Genomic DNA, 21,394 nt, shown 5'->3' with positions numbered 1-21,394 from the left:
CTAAACTGTTAAAATATCTGATAGTGTTTCATTTAAAATCGGGCCATCATTACAATTCCTTATCAAACAAATGCAAATAAGACACGAACATATAATGAATATAAATCTTCATGCTCAGAGCATAAGCCAACTACTGAATGCCTGAGGGGAGAAATAAAATAAACTGCCCCCAAGCATGTTATTCCATAATTGTTCCTTGCAGAGTTTCCTGCCTCTGCCCACTGTCAAAAAAAAGGACACAGGGCTAGATATGCCACTGGTCCAATCATGCATGACAATTTCCACATTCCTAGGTTTTCACTCTTCTCACCTAATTCCTATTTCCAATAAACGACATCCATTCTGGAGGTTAATTTAACATGCAGGAAGACAAAGCCTGTTTATCAAATTGCAGTTCGCCCTGGTTCTCAGCACCCTACCCCTTATTTGCTTTGACAATGAATTTTAACTGTTCATTTCAATGACTGCTGACATTACTGACAAAAAAAACCTTGCCATATTTTACAAACTAATCTTATTCTGTGAAATTAATATCTGAAGCCAATGTTTTACTATCGTGTTTATAGACTAAGAATCAATGCTTGCTTTGCACATCTCAAACCAGGCCTATTTTTAAAGCCTAAACAGTAATAATGTATTTTTTTATACTTCCCCTTAATTAGTAGACCTGTATGTACTACACAACTGAAAACTTTGGAAATGGTTACGTCCCAGGTAGATAGTATCTTGGAATGGGCTAGTTTATAGGGGTATTTGGAGAGCAGAAGTGGGGACTGTGATGAAACAGGGACTCCAGGTTCTGAGAAGCACCAATTGCTACTTAAAGGATAATTGAATTGAATTCCACACCCCCTGCTAACTCTCTGAACAGGGAGCAGAAAGGGGAGGGCATTTACATGGGGGAGGTCAGGGAAACAGACAGCAGTACTGAGGGACAGAGGGAGCAAGCAGCTGTACCAGCTCAGGGAATGCTTCTTCTGGTTGTCAGAAAGAAGACTGGAAAGCTGAGAGAATCCTTCATCTTTCCAGGGAAGGGACACAGAGGAGAGGAAATCAGTGTGCAAGAGGGTGGTGTGTATTTGCAGAAATTATTCTTGATGGAAATACTGACTTCCCTTCATTGACCCAGAACTAATATCACACTGAAGAAAAAAAACCAAACACACACAATATTCTAATGACAGGTTTCAGAGTAGCAACCGTGTTAGTCTGTATTCGTAAAAAAAAAAAAAAAAAAAAAATGCATCTGATGAAGTGAGCTGTAGCTCACAAAAGCTTATGCTCAAATAAATTTGTTAGTCTCTAAGGTACCACAAGTCCTCCTTTTCTTTTTGCAAATATTCTAATGGTTGACACCTTCCAAGCAATGCAGCGGTAATAACTATAACATAACCATTGCCATGCTGTACACTTAAGACTAGACAAGGAACTAATTGAGGATTCATTCTACAGAGCTCTCACCATATAACCATAACAACTGTGGTACTTCCCACTCAAGAATCTAAACACGTGTTACAGACTACAATTCTCACGGTGTACTTACAACCCAGATCTTACAACAGCCCTACCATGATGCAAGGGGATGAACTAGGTAAGGTAACCCAAAAATGTTCTTTCCAAACCTTATATCAAGGCTCACATTTTTCAATCAATCTTTTAGACCCTAACACAGCAAACACCTAAGTAGGGGCTTAACTTTGTGTGTGTCAATAGGAGACTGTCAGGCTTAAAGTTAAGCACGTGCTTAGGTGCTTTAACTGGATTCATCCTTTAGTTTTGAAAACTGAATGTTCATGTTTTTTACTAATATTATTTATTCCTCTCTCTCTCTCTGAACATCCATTCTTGAACAACTGTGAGACAGGGCTGGTGAAAAAGAAACTTACTTTCAGGTGCTGAAAGAGGAGGGAAAGAACTATAAAAACAGTCTAAGTTTAAGGCCTTGTCTACACATAAAAGTTGCACCCCTTAAACGATGCTGGTATAGTTCAAGTGCTCCTACTACTCTAGTGTGGATGCAGTTATACTGGTTTAGAAACACGTACACTGCTATAGCTTACTCACACATGGGTAAGTCTTATGCCAGTACAGAGAACCTTTATAGACAGTGTAACTGCATACACATTAGGGATTGTACTGGCATAACTATTTTGGTCCAAACAATTAAAATTAAAAAAAAAAAAAAAAATCACACCCTAACCAAACAGTATTACAGATACAAAAACTATGTAGACCAGGCCTTACCAAATGAATCGTTTCTCTAATACACATATCAGTAACAATATCAAATGCAACTGAAACATCATCATTTATCAGTGAGAAACTGCAAAACCACATTTTAAAACACCAAGTAAACCTTTTTCTGCAATGGGAAATCTGACTGCTGCAAAATACATACACACACAAAAATTAACATCAGCTGGAAATTGTTAAAAAAATAAATGATTGTTTTAAATAGGCTAACAAAGGTGATCAGCCACTTACTGCATGAGCAATTCAACTGATTTATTTTAAATTGTTTACCTACACTGGAACGTCTCCCCAAAGGGAAACACTGTACTGTAAAAGTCAGTTAAACCTCCAGCAACATTCAAGAAAAGAGCAAAAAACATTCCTTAACTATTTATCCACTTATCACAATTGCTCTTATAATTATCCTCTAAACTACTAACCCATAGCAATCTCACCAGCATTAATGAATGGAATGCTTATGTTTTTCTCAAGATATTTCTGTTTAAATCAAATGCCGTTTTGCCTTATAAAGCAACAATGTATCACCCATCGACCCACACCCATGCATACACAAAGAAAAAAAAGTTATTTTTCTTTCTTAAATTCTGATTTCTTAATACAGCTAAGATAAATGCAATAAATACTGTATTCAGAGCAAGTTCTGTCTCCAGCACAAAAATAAACAAAAATTATTCTATTGCTGAAGGAACTTAAATGACAATACTGAGACACTCTAATCCTGTGAAGTCAGTTTAATTTTTCTTTTTCTGAATTTCGTTATGATATACTCAATCCCTTGAACATCCTAAACGAGTATACCGTTATCTTGTCACCCCCTCATTTGTTAGTTCAGTCATCAGCTGCATGTAGACTGAATCCCGGACTGAGAGTTCTCTGGAGCCTTTGTGTTATTGGTTTGTACAAAGCCTAGTACAACGGCTCCCCTAAAAATAATTATTCTACTCCCTCGTTACTGTTCACATTCTTCAAACAATTAAAACCTATGCATTCCCATGGAATAGCCATCTGGCCAAGCTATACCCAAGTATTTCTTTAAATCTTTACTAATAAGGCAGCTCCAGCTCTTTTTGGTGCTCTCCAGTTTTCTAGGGGTTTCTGTATATACATATACATACATACATACGCAAATGAGAATATATCTACACAAATGAGACAGAGAGAGAGAGAGAGAGAGAGAGAGAGAGAGAGAGATTAACACTAAGGAGGTGCCCAGAACAACAGTAAGTACTTATACAGTCATTTTTATCTATAGACATCAACATACTTTTAAATTGTAAAGGAAGATTAATATCATCCCCATTTTACAAGTGGGAAAAATGGGTCACAGAGACATTAAATGATTTGTCCAAAGTCACACAACAAGCCCATAGCAGAGCTGGGAACAGATCCCAAGTATCTTCATTCTCAGTCCCGTGCCCTATTCATTATGTCATGATGCATCCCTGGAAGCCAGGGAAATCAGTACTTGAGGCAGGTCTCACAAAAGCTGTACAGGAAAGTGCCATCAATATCATATCATCCTTCATAATATGGTGCCTTTGGGTATATAGCTTAATGTGCATTCACTTTTTTTCTTCATCACATTGCATAGGAATCTTGACCATCTTTAAAATATATTTTTTTCCACTCAGTATTTAGTTGATTTAGCCACAAGGTGCATTTTGTTGTAGACTGTAATAGCTCAGTCAAGAATAAAATACTTGTATCGCTGCAAAACCCCATAAACTCTTCTGAGACTTTTCTTGAATTACACAGACTGCCATGTAGAGACAAGAAGCCTCCAAAGAGTAACAGGACACTCATTCTTCCAACATCATTCAAAAATTATCATTGTTTCATGTCCCTCAGTGTAACATTAAAAATAAAAAAAAACACAGAAAAATAAGGAAAACTACACTGACAACAGTTCTTAATCAGATCAATGTATATGTTCTTTTCTGAAAAGCTGAGAAAGAGCACTAAAGAACTATACAAACCACCCAACCTAATTGCTTACATTTTTTTCTTGGTTCATTTCAAGATTGCTGATGTATTCCAGCGCAAAATTCCTACTCGGATTCCCAAACCAAAATCCATCAGCACGACTAAATTACCAGTGAAAACACCTACTGGGCATCTCAACAAACCACTCCAAGAAAGCAATGCTGGAAAGCGATACATCATGAGAACTGTATCTAACACTTACATTCAAAATGGAGGGAAAAGGTAAACAACTCTCTGCAATGTCCAGGAGTAAAATATACTTGTTGACTAATGTGAATCACTGTAGCAATTACTTCTAAGGGCTGTTTCAGAAAAAGGTAATGTTTCCACAAGTAGTGAGATAAAACTATTCATACGTCTGTAAAAAAGATTGCAATGCTCACGGTAGAACCACAATGCATCAGTAACACTCTCTGGACCAAACTCTGATCTCGGTGTGCCAGTGTAAATCCTGATTTACAGCAAGTTAAATGACAGCAGAATTTGGCCATTACCATGAAGTGGCAAATTAAACTGCAAAATGAGTTTCTATTATGAACCAAAATTTGACACACAACCCTTGGCAACTAATAACCACAACCTTAATTCCACCCTAGTAGATTTACAACAATTACAATCATGACAAGTTATCACACGAGGATTTTGTTTTCAGTTGGTCTTATGGAATTTTGTTTCAATGTGGATATTTTTAGGTTAAAATTTAAGTGAGAGAAGACAATACTTGGCAAACTATCCCGATACAAATGAAAGAGGAAGATACTAATAGAGCAACATGAATGTACACAGAGATCGTCAATGAACTGAAAAGCAAAGAGGAATCCTACAAAAAGTGGAAATATGGACGAATTACTAAGGATGACTACAAAAGAATAGCACAAGCATGTGGGGACAAAATCAAAAAGGCTAAGGCACGAAATGAATAACATTTAGCAAGGAACATAAATGGCAGTAAGAAGAGATTCTATAAATAGATTAGGAGCAAGAGAAATACAAAGAAAAGTGTCAATCCTCTGATTAGGGTGAGGAAGGAGAACTAATAACCAACAACACTATGAAGACTGAGCTGTTTAATACCTATTTTGCATCAGTGTTCATTACAAAGATTAAATTGTAATCAGATGCTTAACACAATGAATATTAACAACAAGGGAGAAGGAAGACAGAACAAGTTACAAAATATTTAGTTAAGTGATATGCATTTAAGTTGGCAGGGCCTGATGAGTTTCACTCTAGGATATTTAAAGAACTATCTGAAACAATCTCAGAACCATTAGCAATTATCTTTGAGAATCCTTGGAGGCAGGACTGGCTCTAGGCAACAGCAAAGCAAGCACATGCTTGGGGCGGCACAATTCCAGGGGTGGTATTTTTTTATTTTTTATTTTTTTTTTGCTTGGGCAGCATTCTGGCCACCCACCCACCCACCCTTTTTTTTTTTGCTTGGGGCGGCAAAAAAACCTAGAGCAGGCTCTGCTTGGAGGACAGGTGACTCCCAGAGGGCTGGACAAGGGCAAACTTATCTATCTTTAAAAAAGGGGAGCAAAGAGGACACAGAGAATTATAGACCTACCAGCCTAATGTTGATACCTGAAAAGATACTGGAATAACTGACTAAATAATCCATTTGTACCTAGAGGAAAACAGGGTGATAAATGATAAGCAATGTGGATTTGTCAAGAACAAATCATGCCAAACCAACCCAATACTGGCCTACTGCATGGGGGGAAAGCAGTAGACATTATATATCTTGATTTTAGTAAGACTTCACACAATCCCACGTGACACTCTCATAAGCAAAATAGGGAAATGGGGTATAGATGAAATTACTATAAGGTGGGTGCACAACTGCTTGAAAGACTGTACTCAAAGAGTAATTATCAACAGTTTGCTTTCAAACTGGGAGTGTGTATCTAGAGGGGTCCCACAGGGGTTTCTCCTGGGACCAGTACTATTCAATATTTTCATTAATGAGATGCATAACGGAGTGGAAAGTATGCTTATAAAATTTGCAGATGACACCAAGCTGGGAGGGGTTGCAAGCATTTTGGAGGGCATGATTAGAATTCAAAATGACCTTGATAAATTGGAGAATTGGTTTGAAATCAACAAGATGAAATAAAATAAAGACTAGTGCAAAGTACTACACTTCAGAAGGAAAAATCCAGAGCACAACCACAAAATGGGGACTAACTGGCTAGGCTGTAGTACTGCTGAAAAGGATCTGGGGGTTATAGTGGATCACAAATTGAATGAGTCAACAAAGTGATACGGTTGCAAAAAAATTCCAGTATTTTGGGGTATAACAGAAGTGTCATATTTAAGACACTAGAAGTAATGTTCCACTCTGCTCAGCACTAGTGAGGCCTCAGCTGGAGTGCTGTGTCCAGTTTTGGGTGCCACTCTTCAAGATGTGGACAAATTGGAGAGAGTCCAGAGGGGAGCAATAAAAATGATAAAGTGTTTAGAAAATGTGATCTATGAGGAAAGGTTAAAAAAAAACTGGGCATGTTTAGTCTTGAGAAAAGAAGCCTAAGAGATGAACTGATAGTCTTCAAATATGTTAAGGGTTCTTATAGAGAGGACATGATCAATTTTTCTCCATGTCCACTGAAGGTAGGACAAGAAGTAATTGACAATCTGCAGCAAGGGAGATTTAGGTTAGATATTAGGTAAAACTTTCTAACTATACGGATAAGCAAGTACCGGAAAAGGTTACCCAGGGAGGTTGTGGAATCCCTGCCATGGGAGGTTTTTAAGAACAGGTTAGACAAACATCTGTCAGAGATGGTCTAGGTATACTGTCCTGATTCAGCACAGGAGGGATGGACTTCACTAGATGACCTCTTCAGGTTCTTTCCAGCCTTATAGGTCTATGATTCTATGAATGGAGGAATGAATGAAACCTGGCACTGATTATGCAATTTCTAGAACTTAAATAGAGCTTTTCGATGTGCATACCATTAATTTTTAAAATGGAATTTGAAAAGGGTCAATTCCCTAATGTATTAGTCAACTAATGTGATGCAACTACACTTGTTTATGAGCAAACACTGCATTATGAAAGTGTATGAAAGAACTGAGACTTCCACTTTTTTTTTAAATTTACTTTTTTTATGAGCTGTATTAACCTATGCAGTTGTACTGGGATTATAGTATTTAGATTTCATTTGTGCATGCTGTCTCTCCTGGAGCAGGGTTAAAGTTGTGGTTATTTTATTAAAATTAACATCTATTACTCTGATTGCACTTCTCAATCTTAGTTCTTAATATCCTGGGGGATTTTCCCCACTAAACTCAAACATTCACACATAAACATATGTACCTGCAACTGTAACTCCATCTTTGTGAAGATTTTGACCAAGCTACTTGATATCTATTACTGATCTTTTGCAAGGGCACTTTTAGTCCATGCAACACAGAGCAACTGCCTTTTCAGTTCTTACTGAATTTATGCATTTAGCTAAAAGAATCATTTCTACTCGAGTCTTTGCTCAGCTTTTGTATAAATAAAAAAACCCCAAGGCTTCATGTTTTCCAGCAAAGAGACTGTTACTGAAAACAGTTACACATGAACAAGCTATATAAGAATACAACTATACTGTTTTATTTCTTGAAGGATAATTGTCATTTTGAATTGTCAAAACTGTCATTATGAAAAGGTGAACAAATTCTATAGAAGAGTTCACTGAAAATATTGATGCTATTTGTCTAAAATGAAAAATCAACAGAACACTATTATTGCAGAGTATAATGTTGTGTACCCTGTAACACTGACTAATTCATGGGGTATTGTGCTACAGATTCCTTTGACTTGTTCTTGTCATTATCTCCCTCATGCTTCCCCCCCCCCGGGAACTCATTCCAATGGTCCCACTAAATGTGATTTGTGGGGCGTCTGCAGTTTTGAAATTAGGCTAATGTGGATCTTTTTGCAGTGAGAGTGGATTTCTAATTCCCAAATTAAGTGAAAGTCAGTGGTGACCACAGCAACCAGGCTCAGGACTGTTCTGCTCCAGGAAAAACTAACATCCTGGCACCCAACCAACGCTATTTTTTAATTTCATAGCTAGAACTTTAAATTACTTTAATCAAAGACATTATGGCAACACATCATACAAGCATAGTTGTGGTAATCTCTGTAAATGTGTGACTGAAATATGTACGGCTATAAACAATTGATCAGAAATTCCCCCTCAGTACTTAAACATTAGAGAGTCAATCTAGTGAGAAATTTATTCAGAATGCTCCCTACAAGATGTATTTTGTGATAAACTTACAGAAAATAGTCAAGAACTAGTTTCCTCAGATACAAGAAGAAACCTGTAAGCTTCCTTCTAGTTATTTCATTTACCAAACTTACATCTATCTGAAAGATAAAGTGTATGCTATTAGGGCCAGAGGCTGCAAGGTGTTGAGAACTCTCACATCCCAAAGAAGTCAATGGGAGACAAGGGTGCTCAGCATCCCCCATGAGACACCCAGCATCTTGCGGAACTGGGTCTTAGTGTGTTTTATAAATAAAGGTCCCAAAATAATTACAATACCAAGAAACACAACAGAGATTGCTTATAAAAAGTACTTATCAATTTGATTATATTATGTTATAAACTTCATCAGAGCAATTCTTGAGAAAGGTCTTTAGTCATGCTTCATTTTCAGCAGATCTCCCAGCTCATATTAGAAATCTATCAGAAGGAGACTGGTAGGTCATAAGATCAGCATATCTTTCATATCTAGGTCACCAACTAGATTCCACTCCCAGTGAGTTCTGACTAGCTGTAGCACTCGTTGAAGGGGATGTTGTGAAAGCCAAAACTATAACTGGATTCAAAAGAATTAGATAAATTCATGGAGGATAGGTCCATCAGTGGCTATTAGCCAAGATGGCCCAGGATGCAACCTCATGCTCTGGTTGTCCCTAAGCCTCTGACTTTCAGATGCTGAGACTGAATGACTGGGGGAGGGATCACTTGATGTTGCCCTGTTCTGTTCATTGACTCTGAAGCATCTGGCACTAGCTGCTGTCAGACGACAGCATACTGGGCTAGATGGACCATTGGTCTGACCCAGTATGGCCGTTCTTATGTCTGACACTATTTAGCACCATCATTGCCAGTCTCCATAGAGAGGCCAAAGACTGAACAGGCTTGGCAACTGAACATAACAATTGAACTAACTTCTCATTTAACAATGCTAGCCTGTGCCTTAGATTATGATAATAGGCACCTCACCAGCCACAGAACCACCTCCAGTTCTCCACACAATTCTAGTGCTAATGAGCCACTACAGAAATTAAACTCCCTGGCCCTGCTTCCTTCTTGGAATACTGCAATTCCTCTCCACTCCCTAGCATCCTAGTCCATGTAGTGTTTGACCAAAGAAACAAACAAACAACTGGTAGAGTCAGCCACCACAACCTGATGGAGTTGAGGGGACAAGGAAAGTATGAAGAATATACATGGAGAGACCTGGTCACAGACAGTCAGGGGGACTGAAAGAATCCCTGAACAAGCCAGGACCACCCCTGCTCCTAGAAGCGGTCCCTTCGAGTCAGCGGGTTGTGGCACATTGGTTGTAGGCAATGAATGGAGCTTGCACCATTGCTGCCGGTGCTCCGCCTGTTGTACAGAGAAAGGACTTCTATCTCCATGGCTGTGAAGGCAGCATCTTTCACCTGCACTAATTTAACCCCAAAAGGTTGTTGAATGTCCCTTATCAACTCCCTCCCCCTCCCAGAACCCCATGCAATATCACTACCATATTTTTTAAACGAGTGTTAGTAATATCATGTTTTAAAGTTACATCACAATGATGTGGGGGAGGAGATGTTACACTGAACATTCTTTTTGATATTCCACAATGCACTAATTGGCTGTGAAGCAAGCACACCAACTCACCTGCTTTAATTTGGAACCCCTATCTCCGATTATAGAAGTTATGGGCTTGATGCAGAAATTATTGGGAGCCTGATAATCTTCAGGCTAGATCATCATAATGGTCCTTCCAGCCTTAAAAATCATTGAATAATCACTTACAAACAGCATATACATTCACACCACAAAAAAGTGAGAACTATTACCAAAATAATAAATTTTCTTTATTCAACAACAGTTGTGATGATATAATCGTGAAAGAGGAATTGACATAATAAATCATTTTAATCATGTGGCCAAAAATACACAAATGACCTCCCATATTACCTGCAAGGATATATATTTTGTGTTTTTATCCCCATTAGGTGAATTTGAAAATCTGTTTCAAACACTTTGTTTCTTCTAACTTTAAATTTTGCTAAGGTTCAGAACACACCGCAGGGGGTAGGTTGACAGGGAATGCATTGGTTGGAAAAAGAAGCTTAGGTCTTTGGCTGGTTTATATTTTTTCCATTGGAGTTGGCCTGGATGGGCGTGTCAATGTATGCTGGTGTTTTAGTTGTGAATCTTAAATATTATTCTGATAACCACCTACAGCTTTAGGAAAAAAAGTGCTTTTTAAAAAATATAAATAAATAAAATAAATAAAGTTAGACAAGAAAATAGCATTTTATTTTTTTAATCCCAAAGTTGGAAGGATATTTTAAATGTATGCATCTCACACTGTAAATTCTGATTGATTTCCTCCTACATGTCAAATGATATAAAAGCATTCTATATTGTCCATATTATACAGTCTAAACTGAACATTAGACTTTTCATCCATCCTATGCAGAGAATAAATAAGTGAATTAAAATAATGGAAAATTCTGTAGCAGCTTCTTAGCTTACTGGTCACTTGTATCAAACTAAGTACTTGCACGTGGCAGTAACTGGTTCCATTTAGGGACCCTGATGACAGGAGCACAGATACAGGATGTAGACTGCAGATTATGTGATCTGTACAGTAATGACCTGTTCCCTCTACTACTAAAGCACACTACAGAGAACAAAATTATAGAGAGATCTCCAAATAAAGAGGGAATCAAGTACAATTCCATAGGGATTTTGAGAGAAAAAGGGCTCCTATTTATCTATAATATAATTTCCTCCATACTCGTGCTTTAAATTTAATTTGCTAGAGCACGCATTGGGACTTTGCTTCAGTAACCATCATGACAGATTATTATTCTGTGTGTTCTAGAAACCAAGTACTTATGTGTTTATGGTTGGCAGGTTTCAAAAAAATTCTTACTTCAGAGTCCTATCCTCAGGATAATTGATGGCGAATTCAGCATAAATTGAGCTAAGAACGATGATGCAACTATATACCACATGCCAATTTGTTCACTGCAAATTTTTGTTACCGCTTAACATTGCTGGGCTCTGATAGGTCAGACTGCCATGGAGCCCAGATCCACCACCTTCCAGGACTTGCACGACCCAGAAGGCTGGCTGCTTATATTCTGTACCCGGTAGCATCTTGCAAAGTAATACTCAAACATGCTATCCTAAAATTCAATTCTTTAGTAATTCTTGAATGGACTGTAAAATAATTACTGTAGCTGGCTGTATGCCAGCAGCATCATATTATGTGGAGTAAATGATGGAAAAAGTTGCTTAGGTACTTAGATCCTTCAGTGCTCTTTCATGTAATGTTCTCAGATTAAAAAAAAAAAAAAAAAAAAAAGAATACTGCTTCTTGAGCTCCACATTTTATGTCATTACCCTTACGCTTACACTCCAGTTGGAGCAACCATATTTTATTTTTAGATGAATATTCTGCAATAACTACTGGCACAGCATGGAGCAATTAACCTCAGGGCTAAAAACAATGGGTACAAGCAAAATGTATTGATATGAGGAGGGAAAGAGGCAGAGCATGCACTGCGGGTTGGTGCTAACAGCCCTTTTCACAAGCCTGTGAATTCACCATATTGAATTGCAGAAGTGTTTTGTATTTCATTTTTGCTGCTCGCTTCCAACATAAAATGTCTAGTCAACATCACAACTGCAAAAATCCTGGGAAACTGGATAGCTCAGAGTATTGGGGTTCAGAGCTTGTCACCTAAACCTGCTGGTTCAAATCCACCCTATGCTGACAGTGGCCAAAAGCCATTACCATCTGGCAGCTGACTAATGACATACATTAAATTAGTTGGTGATCCCTGCACTGATCCTAGCAAAAAGCTGTCCACCATAACACCAACCACTTTAACAACTGGCACCAGAGAACACCCTTAGCTGGCCGACTCAGGAGACAGGCCAAGGAATGAAAAATAAATACATTGCACTTATGCAGAGCTTTTCATTCAAAAATCCTAAAGCACTTTACAAAGTGGCAAAATATCAAATAAATCCATTTTGCAGACTGGGAAACTGAGACAAAAACCATCTAAACAACTTGCCCAAGGTTAAGAATATAACCCAGGTGTCCTGACCCCAAGTTCCCTGCTCTAACCATTTTTAAGCATGCTGTCTCCAAAGAGCATCATTCTTCCGAGTAGGCTTGGAGACTGAACTATCTGCAAAATTCTACATGCTAGGTCTGAAATTAGATATATTACTAAGAAGCAATGGGAAGCGAATATTCATTAATTCACCTGTGCTATATCTCTTCAGTGGATAAAACAGAAGATTTTAATGTCCAGGACTTAGTATTTTTCACAAGTGCCAAGTTTATACCCACACAGAAAAAACTGCAAGAGTCAACCTCACTTTACCTTATCAAACATGAACATGTAGTATTATTTTTTTTTTAAATGTGTATTCAGCAAGTCACAGAGACCTGGATACAGGGCAGCTTTAATGTTAACAGAACATTTTATTACTGAGAGATACAACACAGTAGTGAAAAATAACAGTCCGAAATTCAGCATTGGGAATTCAAAGCCTTACAGGATAAGAGCACTGAGAGTATTATTGCAGTGGAACACTCTTTTATTCCAGTAATGCAATCCATTGCAAGTATATGTGGCCCTGCACCAATAATTCAGACTATTACCATCCACACAGTGGCACAAAATTGGCAATTTTTGAAATATCATCCAGTTGACATCAATTTATACCACACCTCACCCTTGTGAGAAAAGATTTTATGACATATTCCAATAAGATTTTTGACCCATCATTTTTATAAGACAATTTGGGGGATTTATCTATGTACAGCTTATGAATTCCAGTTTCGTGTTACGAACTCTGTATATTTAGGCTGTCTGACTACCTTTTGCATGTATTCGTACATCACACTTCTTATGTTAAGAAGAGGGGGAGCAGCACCTGAGTGCCTGCATCTGACTGATATGGTCTTTAAGAACCACAAACAACTGAATAGGTCGTGCCCCTACCCTAGCTGAGCAATGGTTATGCCAAAGACTGTGGCCAAAGCGGTAATAAACCAGTTTTTCAAGTCTGGACTCCAGGTGGGTGGTAACCAAGCATCAGATCACATGAGGGGGACCTTGAGGCTGACCAGGAGGTTCACATGGAAAGACGACTAGAAGTTATAAAAGGACCAGCTCTCTCACCAAGAGAAACGTGTACCAAAGGAGAGAAGCCAAAGGACAATGACCCAATCCCAAAGAATGCTAAAGAGTGGTGAGTAAACTTGGGCAGGGAATGGCATAGATGTGTTTCTTATTTTACATGGATCTGTATATCACTTGTGGTGTCTCAAATAAAGAGTGACTAATTTAAGAAATCCCTCTGCAAAGTCTGTGTCCTACTGGCTTCAACCCACATGTCCCTGAACAATTAAACTGTAAACAGGAGTACTCACTGTGACAAAATGAGAAAATGTCTGTATTATATTTTTATAAATATTATATCGTTAACACTTCCTGGATGCATACAGTTGAATGAAAGGAGGCTGGAAAAGGGGGGTTGTTTAGAAATCCAGGAAAGGTAAAACAATGACAGACAAGATAGCTCTGATGTACCCAACTTCAAAGGAGGTAAGATAACAATGGTTGGCTCCATCCAGGCTAGAATGGGGCATCCTCCTGAAGCCTGGGATCAAAGGAGACAAAAATACTAAAGACCCTAGAAAAGGGAAGCGGGTTACAGGGTAAGCTGAGAAAGGCTGGCCAGGATGCGTCAGAGAAAAAGTTGACAGTGTGACTGAGACACACAGAGATACAGCTGCTGTGAGGAAGACGAACTGATACTCACAGCAAGAGATGAAGTTAACTGAGCTGAAGGGAACTTACAAAAGTATAAACACCACCTTTGCATGTAGCCCTTTTATTGTTGTTACACTTCGGTCTAAATACTTTGTGCCTTTGAGAAATGAATGGTCAATATTTTGTTTTGAAGAGGCTGTTTTGAGTCACCAGCTCCCAAAGGGAAACGCTGGCAGGGTCCACCGGCAGTTGGATCTGCTGACTTGGTCATGGTTAGTTCCCAAGGGGGTGTAACCTAGGTCCTGGGGTCTGAGAGTGGGTGAGTGGTGGAATTCCACTCCAGCAGAGGTGAAGACCTGAGACCCATGGCCTGTGGGATGCAGTCAGAGAGACCCCAAGAAGGGACAGCTAACCCAGTAACCGTGACACACACTAGAGTGGAGCTCTGAAAAGGATGTGCTTAACCTACAGGAAAGTGCAGCACTAATCCTGGGGCTAAGGCAGCTAGGCTGCACAATCCAACTTATGAAAAGGGTACCAGACAGAGAGACAAGGCCCAGGCAGTGAGCCTAGAGGCCAAAGAAAGAGCCTACTCAGGCCCAGGGGAACTTAATGCACATGAACCCAGCATGTGGGTCAAAACACTACTGTGGGTCCAACATGGGGACAGGGCTGTGACATAAAATTTATTTTTGGGTTTTATACTTCTGCCAATCACCATAGTATCGAGCACCTTCCACATAAAACAGATAGCAAAACTGAAGTCCCTAGAGGATTTCATGAAGTATTTCTCTGGTGCCTTGAACGAGAGGTATGCCCGCAAAGCATAAAAATAAACCATTGGAAAATCTAAAATTTCACAATAAAATAATTCCATTCATAAAATTTCCAACTACAAGATGCTCTCACAAAAACAAAAGCACTCCATCCATATAGATGATATATCACTTAATTTCTATGCCCTATCTATAAACCCCTAATGTTCCCTCTACAAATACAGTACAATCAACTCAGAGGACCCTGCTACGACAAAGTTGTCATGGAAAACAGTTGCAACACAGTTAAAGTTTGTAGCTTAGACCAGTGGCTCTCAACCTTTCCAGATTACTGTACACCTTTCAGGAATCTAATTTATCTTGCATACCCCCAAGTTACATCTCATTTAAAAATTACTTGCTTATAAAATCTGATATAAAAATACAAGCGTTACAGCATACTATTACTGAAAAAATTGCTTACTTTCTAATTTTTACCTTATAATTACAAAATAAATCAATTAGAATAGAAATATTGCACTTGCATTTCAGTGTATAGTATATAGAGCAAGTATATAGAGCAAGCATGTATAAACAAGTCATTGGTTTCAGAGTAGCAGCCGTGTTAGTCTGTATTCGCAAAAAGAAAAGGAGTACTTGTGGCACCTTAGAGACTAACAAATTTATTAGAGCATAAGCTTTCATGAGCTACAGCTCACTTCATCGGATGCATTTGGTGGAAAAAACAGAGGAGAGATTTATATACACACACACAGAGAACATGAAACAATGGGTTCATCATACACACTGTAAGGAGAGTGATCACTTAAGATAAGCCATCACCAGCAGCGGGGGGGGGGGGGGGAGGAGGAAAACCTTTCATGGTGACAAGCAAGGTAGGCTAATTCCAGCAGTTAACAAGAATATCAGAGGAACAGTGGGGGGTGGGGTGGGAGGGAGAAATACCATGGGGAAATAGGTTTCAGAGTAGCAGCTTATGCTCTAATAAATTTGTTAGTCTCTAAGGTGCCACAAGTCCTCCTTTTCTTTTTGCGATGACACTAGTGATAAACAGTGACCAGTCCCACCAGCTGCTGCACGTGTTTACCGCCAAAGGTTTTATGAATGCCACGTTTCAAAAAAGTCTTTTAAAAACTTAAGCATCCTCAGCGTAGTCAGTCAGCCCTGCCAATCCCCAGAAGAAGACCAGAAGTCCCCACATCAGAAGAGAATACACTTTATAAGCTTAATAAAGACAGGGACCAGTTAAGCGCCAATTTCAAAAAGCATCCAGTTCCTCCCCTCCCCCATCTTTATTTTAAATATAAATTGTCTATTTCAGTGACTATTTCGGTTTAATGTTTTCCGTTTATAACTGCTCCTGAGGAAGAGGAATATAGACTGGACATTTTGTTTACAAGCAAACTTGAAACGTTTACACCCAACTCGGGAGGGGAAGGGGAATGGGAGGCAGGGCCGCTGGAGAGAAGGAAGGAGCCAAGGGGGCAGGCTGAGAGGAAATGAGGAGTGGGTCCGTGGGAGGGAGAGGAGGAAATGAAAGGGGGAAGGGGGAGTCCAGCGAAGGGGCTGCTGCTATGAGCCCAGCAAAGGGAGGCGCAAGCTCCCCGCGCGGCGAGCAGGTACCTGGGCTCTTGCTGACGCTGCTCCTGTGTGTGCCGGGCTGAGGCTCCCACCAAGGCTCGTCCAGCGCGTCCCCCATCGGCCCCAGCCGCCCGGGAAGAGCCCAGCACCAGCTCCACGGGACGCCGCTGCCGGCTGCTGACACCGCTCGCTACTAAGCCTGGCAGCGCGGGGCGGCTTTGCGGCGAAGGGCTCAGCCGCCGGGCTGTCTGCGCGCGGCGTGCACGGGAGTCCTGGGCACACGTGGTGTCTGCATGGTGCGTTTAAGTTCGCGCACATCGTGTGTGCTCACAGGAACGGGATGTCTGCGTATGCACATGCTGAGTGAGCGGGTGGCACAACTACAGGCATAAGAGCCTCTAATTAGACACGGTGGGGGGGGGAGAAAAACAGGGGACATTTCTTTTAACTCTGTTGAAACCTAGTCGTGAAGGAGAACTTTCCAGATGGACGACTCGGGGAAAAGACCAGCCTTTGAAAAGGGGGAGGGCACAATTGGTATGTGTAATATGGATAGGTGTTGTGTCTTTTAGTATACGTACATATCTGTGCGCGCATGCATGTGTCTGGCAGGTTTAAGGGTGCTTTACATCATGTAACATTGACGTTATTTACGATCCTTGGTTCATCGTACATATTTTACAACTCTTTTGTTAGTAAGTAGTAAGAAAAAATAGGTGTTCAATTTTCAAGCGCTGCAATCAAGTTAATCAAAGATTGCAAGGGGGAGAAAGGAGCTGCAGGTAGAACTCAACCATTCATGATGTTTATTTAAGTCAGACTGCTTCCGTCTTGTTTGGGCCTGCAAAATATCTGCTTTGTTATAATACTTCATGCCTTCTTGCCTGAGAAAGGACTATAAATATGTGAAAATATATTGTAACCTTTGGTTTCAGAGTAGCAGCCGTGTTAGTCTGTATTCGCAAAAAAGAAAAGGAGTACTTGTGGCACCTTAGAGACTAACAAATTTATTAAGGATTGTAACCTTGTAACTTTTTTCCTCTTTCACCTATGGAACATGGATCTTGCGAACACTTAAGGAATTGTAAAAAGAAAAGGAGGACTTGTGGCACCTTAGAGACTAACAAATTTATTTGAGCATAAGTTTTCGTGAGCTACAGCTCACTTCATCAGATGTATTCAGAATTGTGTAATTTTGTTCACAACAGTAAATCCACTGAAGTCAATGGGACTACTCAACCGACTAAATAAAGTAATGTAGTTTCCTAAAAATGTGCAGTATCAAGGCCAAACAATGTCACTGGCTATGAAAAGTATTTTGAGACATATACATTTACACAAAATCTTGCAATACATATATTTGTATGTAATAAATACTTTTTATAAAAATAGAAATCATATTTATGCAATAACTAATTCAGTAGCAATTGTTTTGAAACTACTGTCTTCCCTCATGATATGTAATACTATTAGGTCATTTATTTGAGTGTAAATCTTCAAATATCCTTGGAAGTGTACAGAACAGCATAATCTTGCAATGTATTTACAATCTCTGGAATCAATTCAAAGCCCCATTGGTAGGAAAGGGAAAGTGGTATCAGTATTAAGATTTAACAATTCTACTTTAAGGCAGTGAAATATTAGTAACAGGTATTAATTAACATATTAATGAAAATTAAACGGCTGGTCCTGCAAACAATTATGTATGGGCTTAACTTTAATACTGTGAGTAATTTTGTTGATATCAGTGGAACTGTTCACAGTAGTAAAGCTAAGCACATGTGTGTTTTCAAGATTGTGGCCAAAGATCATGCTAATAAACTCAAGGAAACATTGTTCACTTACTCTGAGTGAAGCACAATGTTTATAAGCAGAGCCTTCATTTTAAATATTATATTTATAGTCTATTGTTTGCAAAAGCAATTAAAGCACACAAATAACGAAAGAGTAGATAAATGCAATGATCAAATGCAATAAATGAATATGTTGTAAAACGAAGCCACACACTTATCAGATCTATAATAGATTTATTTCAGAGTAGCAGCCGTGTTCGTCTGTATTCGCAAAAAGAAAAGGAGTACTTGTGGCACCTTAGAGACTAACAAATTTATTAGAGCATAAAAATTTGTTAGTCTCTAAGGTGCCACAAGTACTCCTTTTCATAATAGATTTATATATATGGAATATAGCCTAAGGCAGGGGTTCTCAACCTTTTTCTTTCTAAGACACCCCCACCCCCCACAACATGCTGTAAAAACTTCATAGCCCACCTGTGCCACAAAAACTGCTTTTCTGCATATAAAAGACAAGACTGGCATTATGGAGTAGCAAGCAGGACAATTGCCTGGGGCCATCATGAAACTGTTGCTCAGGCTCCAGCCCCAGGCGGTGTGGCTCAAAGCCCCAGGCTTCAGCCCCAAGTGGTTGGGCTTCAGCTTCCTGCTTTAGGCCCCAGCAAATCTAATGCCAGCTTTGCTTGGAGGACCCCCTGACACCTGCTCATGGCCCCCCTGGGGGCCTCAGGCCCCTGGTTGAGAACCACTGGTGGAAGGCATTAGTGTGAAAGAATATACATGTGTAGTAACCATAAATAATCATGCGATGGCACTATTGCTCCATAGAAATGAATCTAATCCTGTTTGTTAACACTCAAACCCTGCTACCAAACTCTTTTTGCCTCGGTCTGTTCATGTATCCGGGCAGAGTTCCTTTGGGCAAAGTTCCTCTGGGCGGCATCCACTGACTCCCTTGACGCCTTTGAGGAGCAGTGGGCACTGTCTGGGGTTATTTGCTCGGTGTCCCCCGGCCGGTTCCCTTCGTTTGACCCTTTGACCACACTCCAGTCCCTTTTATTTCATTAGTTGTCCCCCCGGATTTATTTGGTGTCCAGGTCCTGTGGATCCCCCTCTTAGGCTGGGGGGAATCCGTTAGCAGTGGATGGGCTTTGCCTGCCCACTTCCCGGATCCCAATAGGACCAAACTATTTTTTGGGGAGAAGTGAGAGAGTGTGTGCAGTAAGAAGAAATAAATAGCACAGATACAAAAAGATTTTAACACCAAACAGATGCATAATAATATAATATTAAAGTTAATTTATTTCCATCATTTTCATGACATGAAGCCCTGTGGTTGAGGCAGGGAAGGTAGAAGAACAGGAGTGGAAAAGCCAGCATCCACAACAGGTCCTCTAGCTTAAAAATTGGTCCATGCTACTAGCAAGCATGGATACCTTCCAAGGAGCAGCTAAGGGGTCAGCTAAGGGTACCTGATAACTGCTTAAATGTACAGGTGGGAGTCAGGAGCATCTTTGACCCTTAAAAACCTGACAGCTTTGGGAACCAGGAAGAAATTACTCCCTTAAGAGAGACAGATGTCCATGTTGTAGAGGGAGACTGGAGGAGGATATATGCCCCCCCTCCGCACCTTGCAGAAAGCACCCAGCAGCCTGGAGGGAGGGGTGTTGTATGTATTGGAAAGTAACAGGATTCCTTCCCTCCCTCCAAAAACAAAAGGGGGGGGGCAGTGCATTGCATTGGAGCTCAACTGCTCCTCACCACTTAATTCCCAGCTCCCTCTGGTTGCTGCTCCACAGCTGAGTGGCCTTTAGATATGCAACCAAGCAGAAGAGGAGAGATCAGAAAGTGGTCTCTGTATCCCCTCCACTCTCAGGCACTCAGCATGGGTGATCTATATCTCTTACCCTTAAATAGCAGAGAAAAAGATCTGAACCTGGATGGGATATTCCTCCTCTGTCCCTCACAGGCAGCAGATCAAATGGCAATAGGTCACTTTACCTGAATTTATGACGGGATCATGGGTAGCTCAGTGCAGTGGTCCCTTGAAGCATTTTCCTCTACCCATCCTCCACCTCACTCATTAGAGGAGGAATACTCCTTTCCAGCTCCTACTCAGGCTTCCAGATTTTTTCTTGGGGAAGTGGCACACAGGCTTTTCTGGCCTCCGTTTGTAAATGGCAATTTTACAAGAAGTTACGGGGAAGCCTGAAGTTTCTCTGTGACATGTGAATGAGATTTTTTCTGCTGGTGCTCCTTTGTAAACTGTTATGGGTTTTAAGTAAAGCAAGGTAACCCATTCAGCTACTGTGCTTTTATTTCACACTTCCACATCACACATGCACACCTGTCCTTCTTGGGAAGGGTTTTTCATTGCTACAACTAATAATTTGGCAGCTTGGAGGCTGAGTTGCTGATCTCTGCTATGCACATGCATTAGCTGCGGTCCTGTGCTGACTTCAGGTAATTTTTGATGCTTCCATGTCCTCTGACTCCTCTTGATAACACTGCTCAGGGATTCTCACATCTTTCTATAACGTGGATCATAATTTAACAGATTGTTCTTGTGGATCAACATCTCCCTCCCCCAATCACATAACAGAGCCCTGTGACAACTACATCATTTGCTCACGAAAATAGGCTTATAACTATTTATAATAGGTTTAGAGCAACACCTTGCCTTTCCGAAGAAAACAAGGTCACCAACACATGCTGTCCTTCTGCTCTTCAGTTCAGCCCCCGTGCCCCCTGCAATAGATCCCACACTGGGCCACGGGGAGGGGTGGGGTGGGGTGGGGGAATGCTCCTCCCTCCCCAGCTCTGTACACTTACTATTACTATGATTTATGTTTATGATGGTTGCCCCGAGCTGCTGTCCGCACACCGCAGCACTGAAGCCGAGGGCGGCGCCAGCGGGCTCCCGCCGATGCCTCGCGCCTGGGACAGACCCCGCCCCGAGCCGCCCAGCGCTTCTA

General features: G+C 40.3%; 2 protein-coding genes across 7 annotated transcripts in view; one reads left to right on the top strand and one right to left on the bottom strand.

Moving 5' to 3' along the window:
- The window catches only part of FILIP1L (filamin A interacting protein 1 like), a 287,759-nt gene extending 283,282 nt beyond the window's left edge, over nucleotides 1-4,477 (top strand). The window contains exon 7 of the mRNA XM_043511343.1: nucleotides 4,274-4,477. Coding sequence (XP_043367278.1) covers nucleotides 4,274-4,462 — 189 coding nt within the window. The 3' untranslated portion in view covers nucleotides 4,463-4,477. The remainder of the gene's footprint in view (nucleotides 1-4,273) is intronic.
- CMSS1 (cms1 ribosomal small subunit homolog) overlaps nucleotides 1-21,394 on the bottom strand; it is a 387,357-nt gene that overhangs the window by 346,013 nt on the left and 19,950 nt on the right. For 2 of the 6 annotated variants that reach the window (XM_043511367.1, XM_043511375.1), the window contains exon 1: nucleotides 16,669-16,959. The exons of 1 other annotated variant lie outside the window; for it this stretch is intronic. In XM_043511367.1, coding sequence (XP_043367302.1) covers nucleotides 16,669-16,944 — 276 coding nt within the window. In that variant the 5' untranslated portion in view covers nucleotides 16,945-16,959. Of the gene's footprint in view, nucleotides 1-16,668; nucleotides 16,960-21,251; nucleotides 21,361-21,394 lie in introns of those variants that run through there. 3 more of the 6 variants (XM_043511400.1, XM_043511378.1, XM_043511395.1) reach the window with 3 other exon arrangements.

This window comes from Dermochelys coriacea, chromosome 1 (genome assembly GCF_009764565.3).
Source record: "Dermochelys coriacea isolate rDerCor1 chromosome 1, rDerCor1.pri.v4, whole genome shotgun sequence".
Classification (NCBI taxonomy): domain Eukaryota; kingdom Metazoa; phylum Chordata; order Testudines; family Dermochelyidae; genus Dermochelys; species Dermochelys coriacea.
Note: the sequence above shows the minus strand (reverse complement) of the source record. Positions and strands in the feature narration are given on the sequence as shown.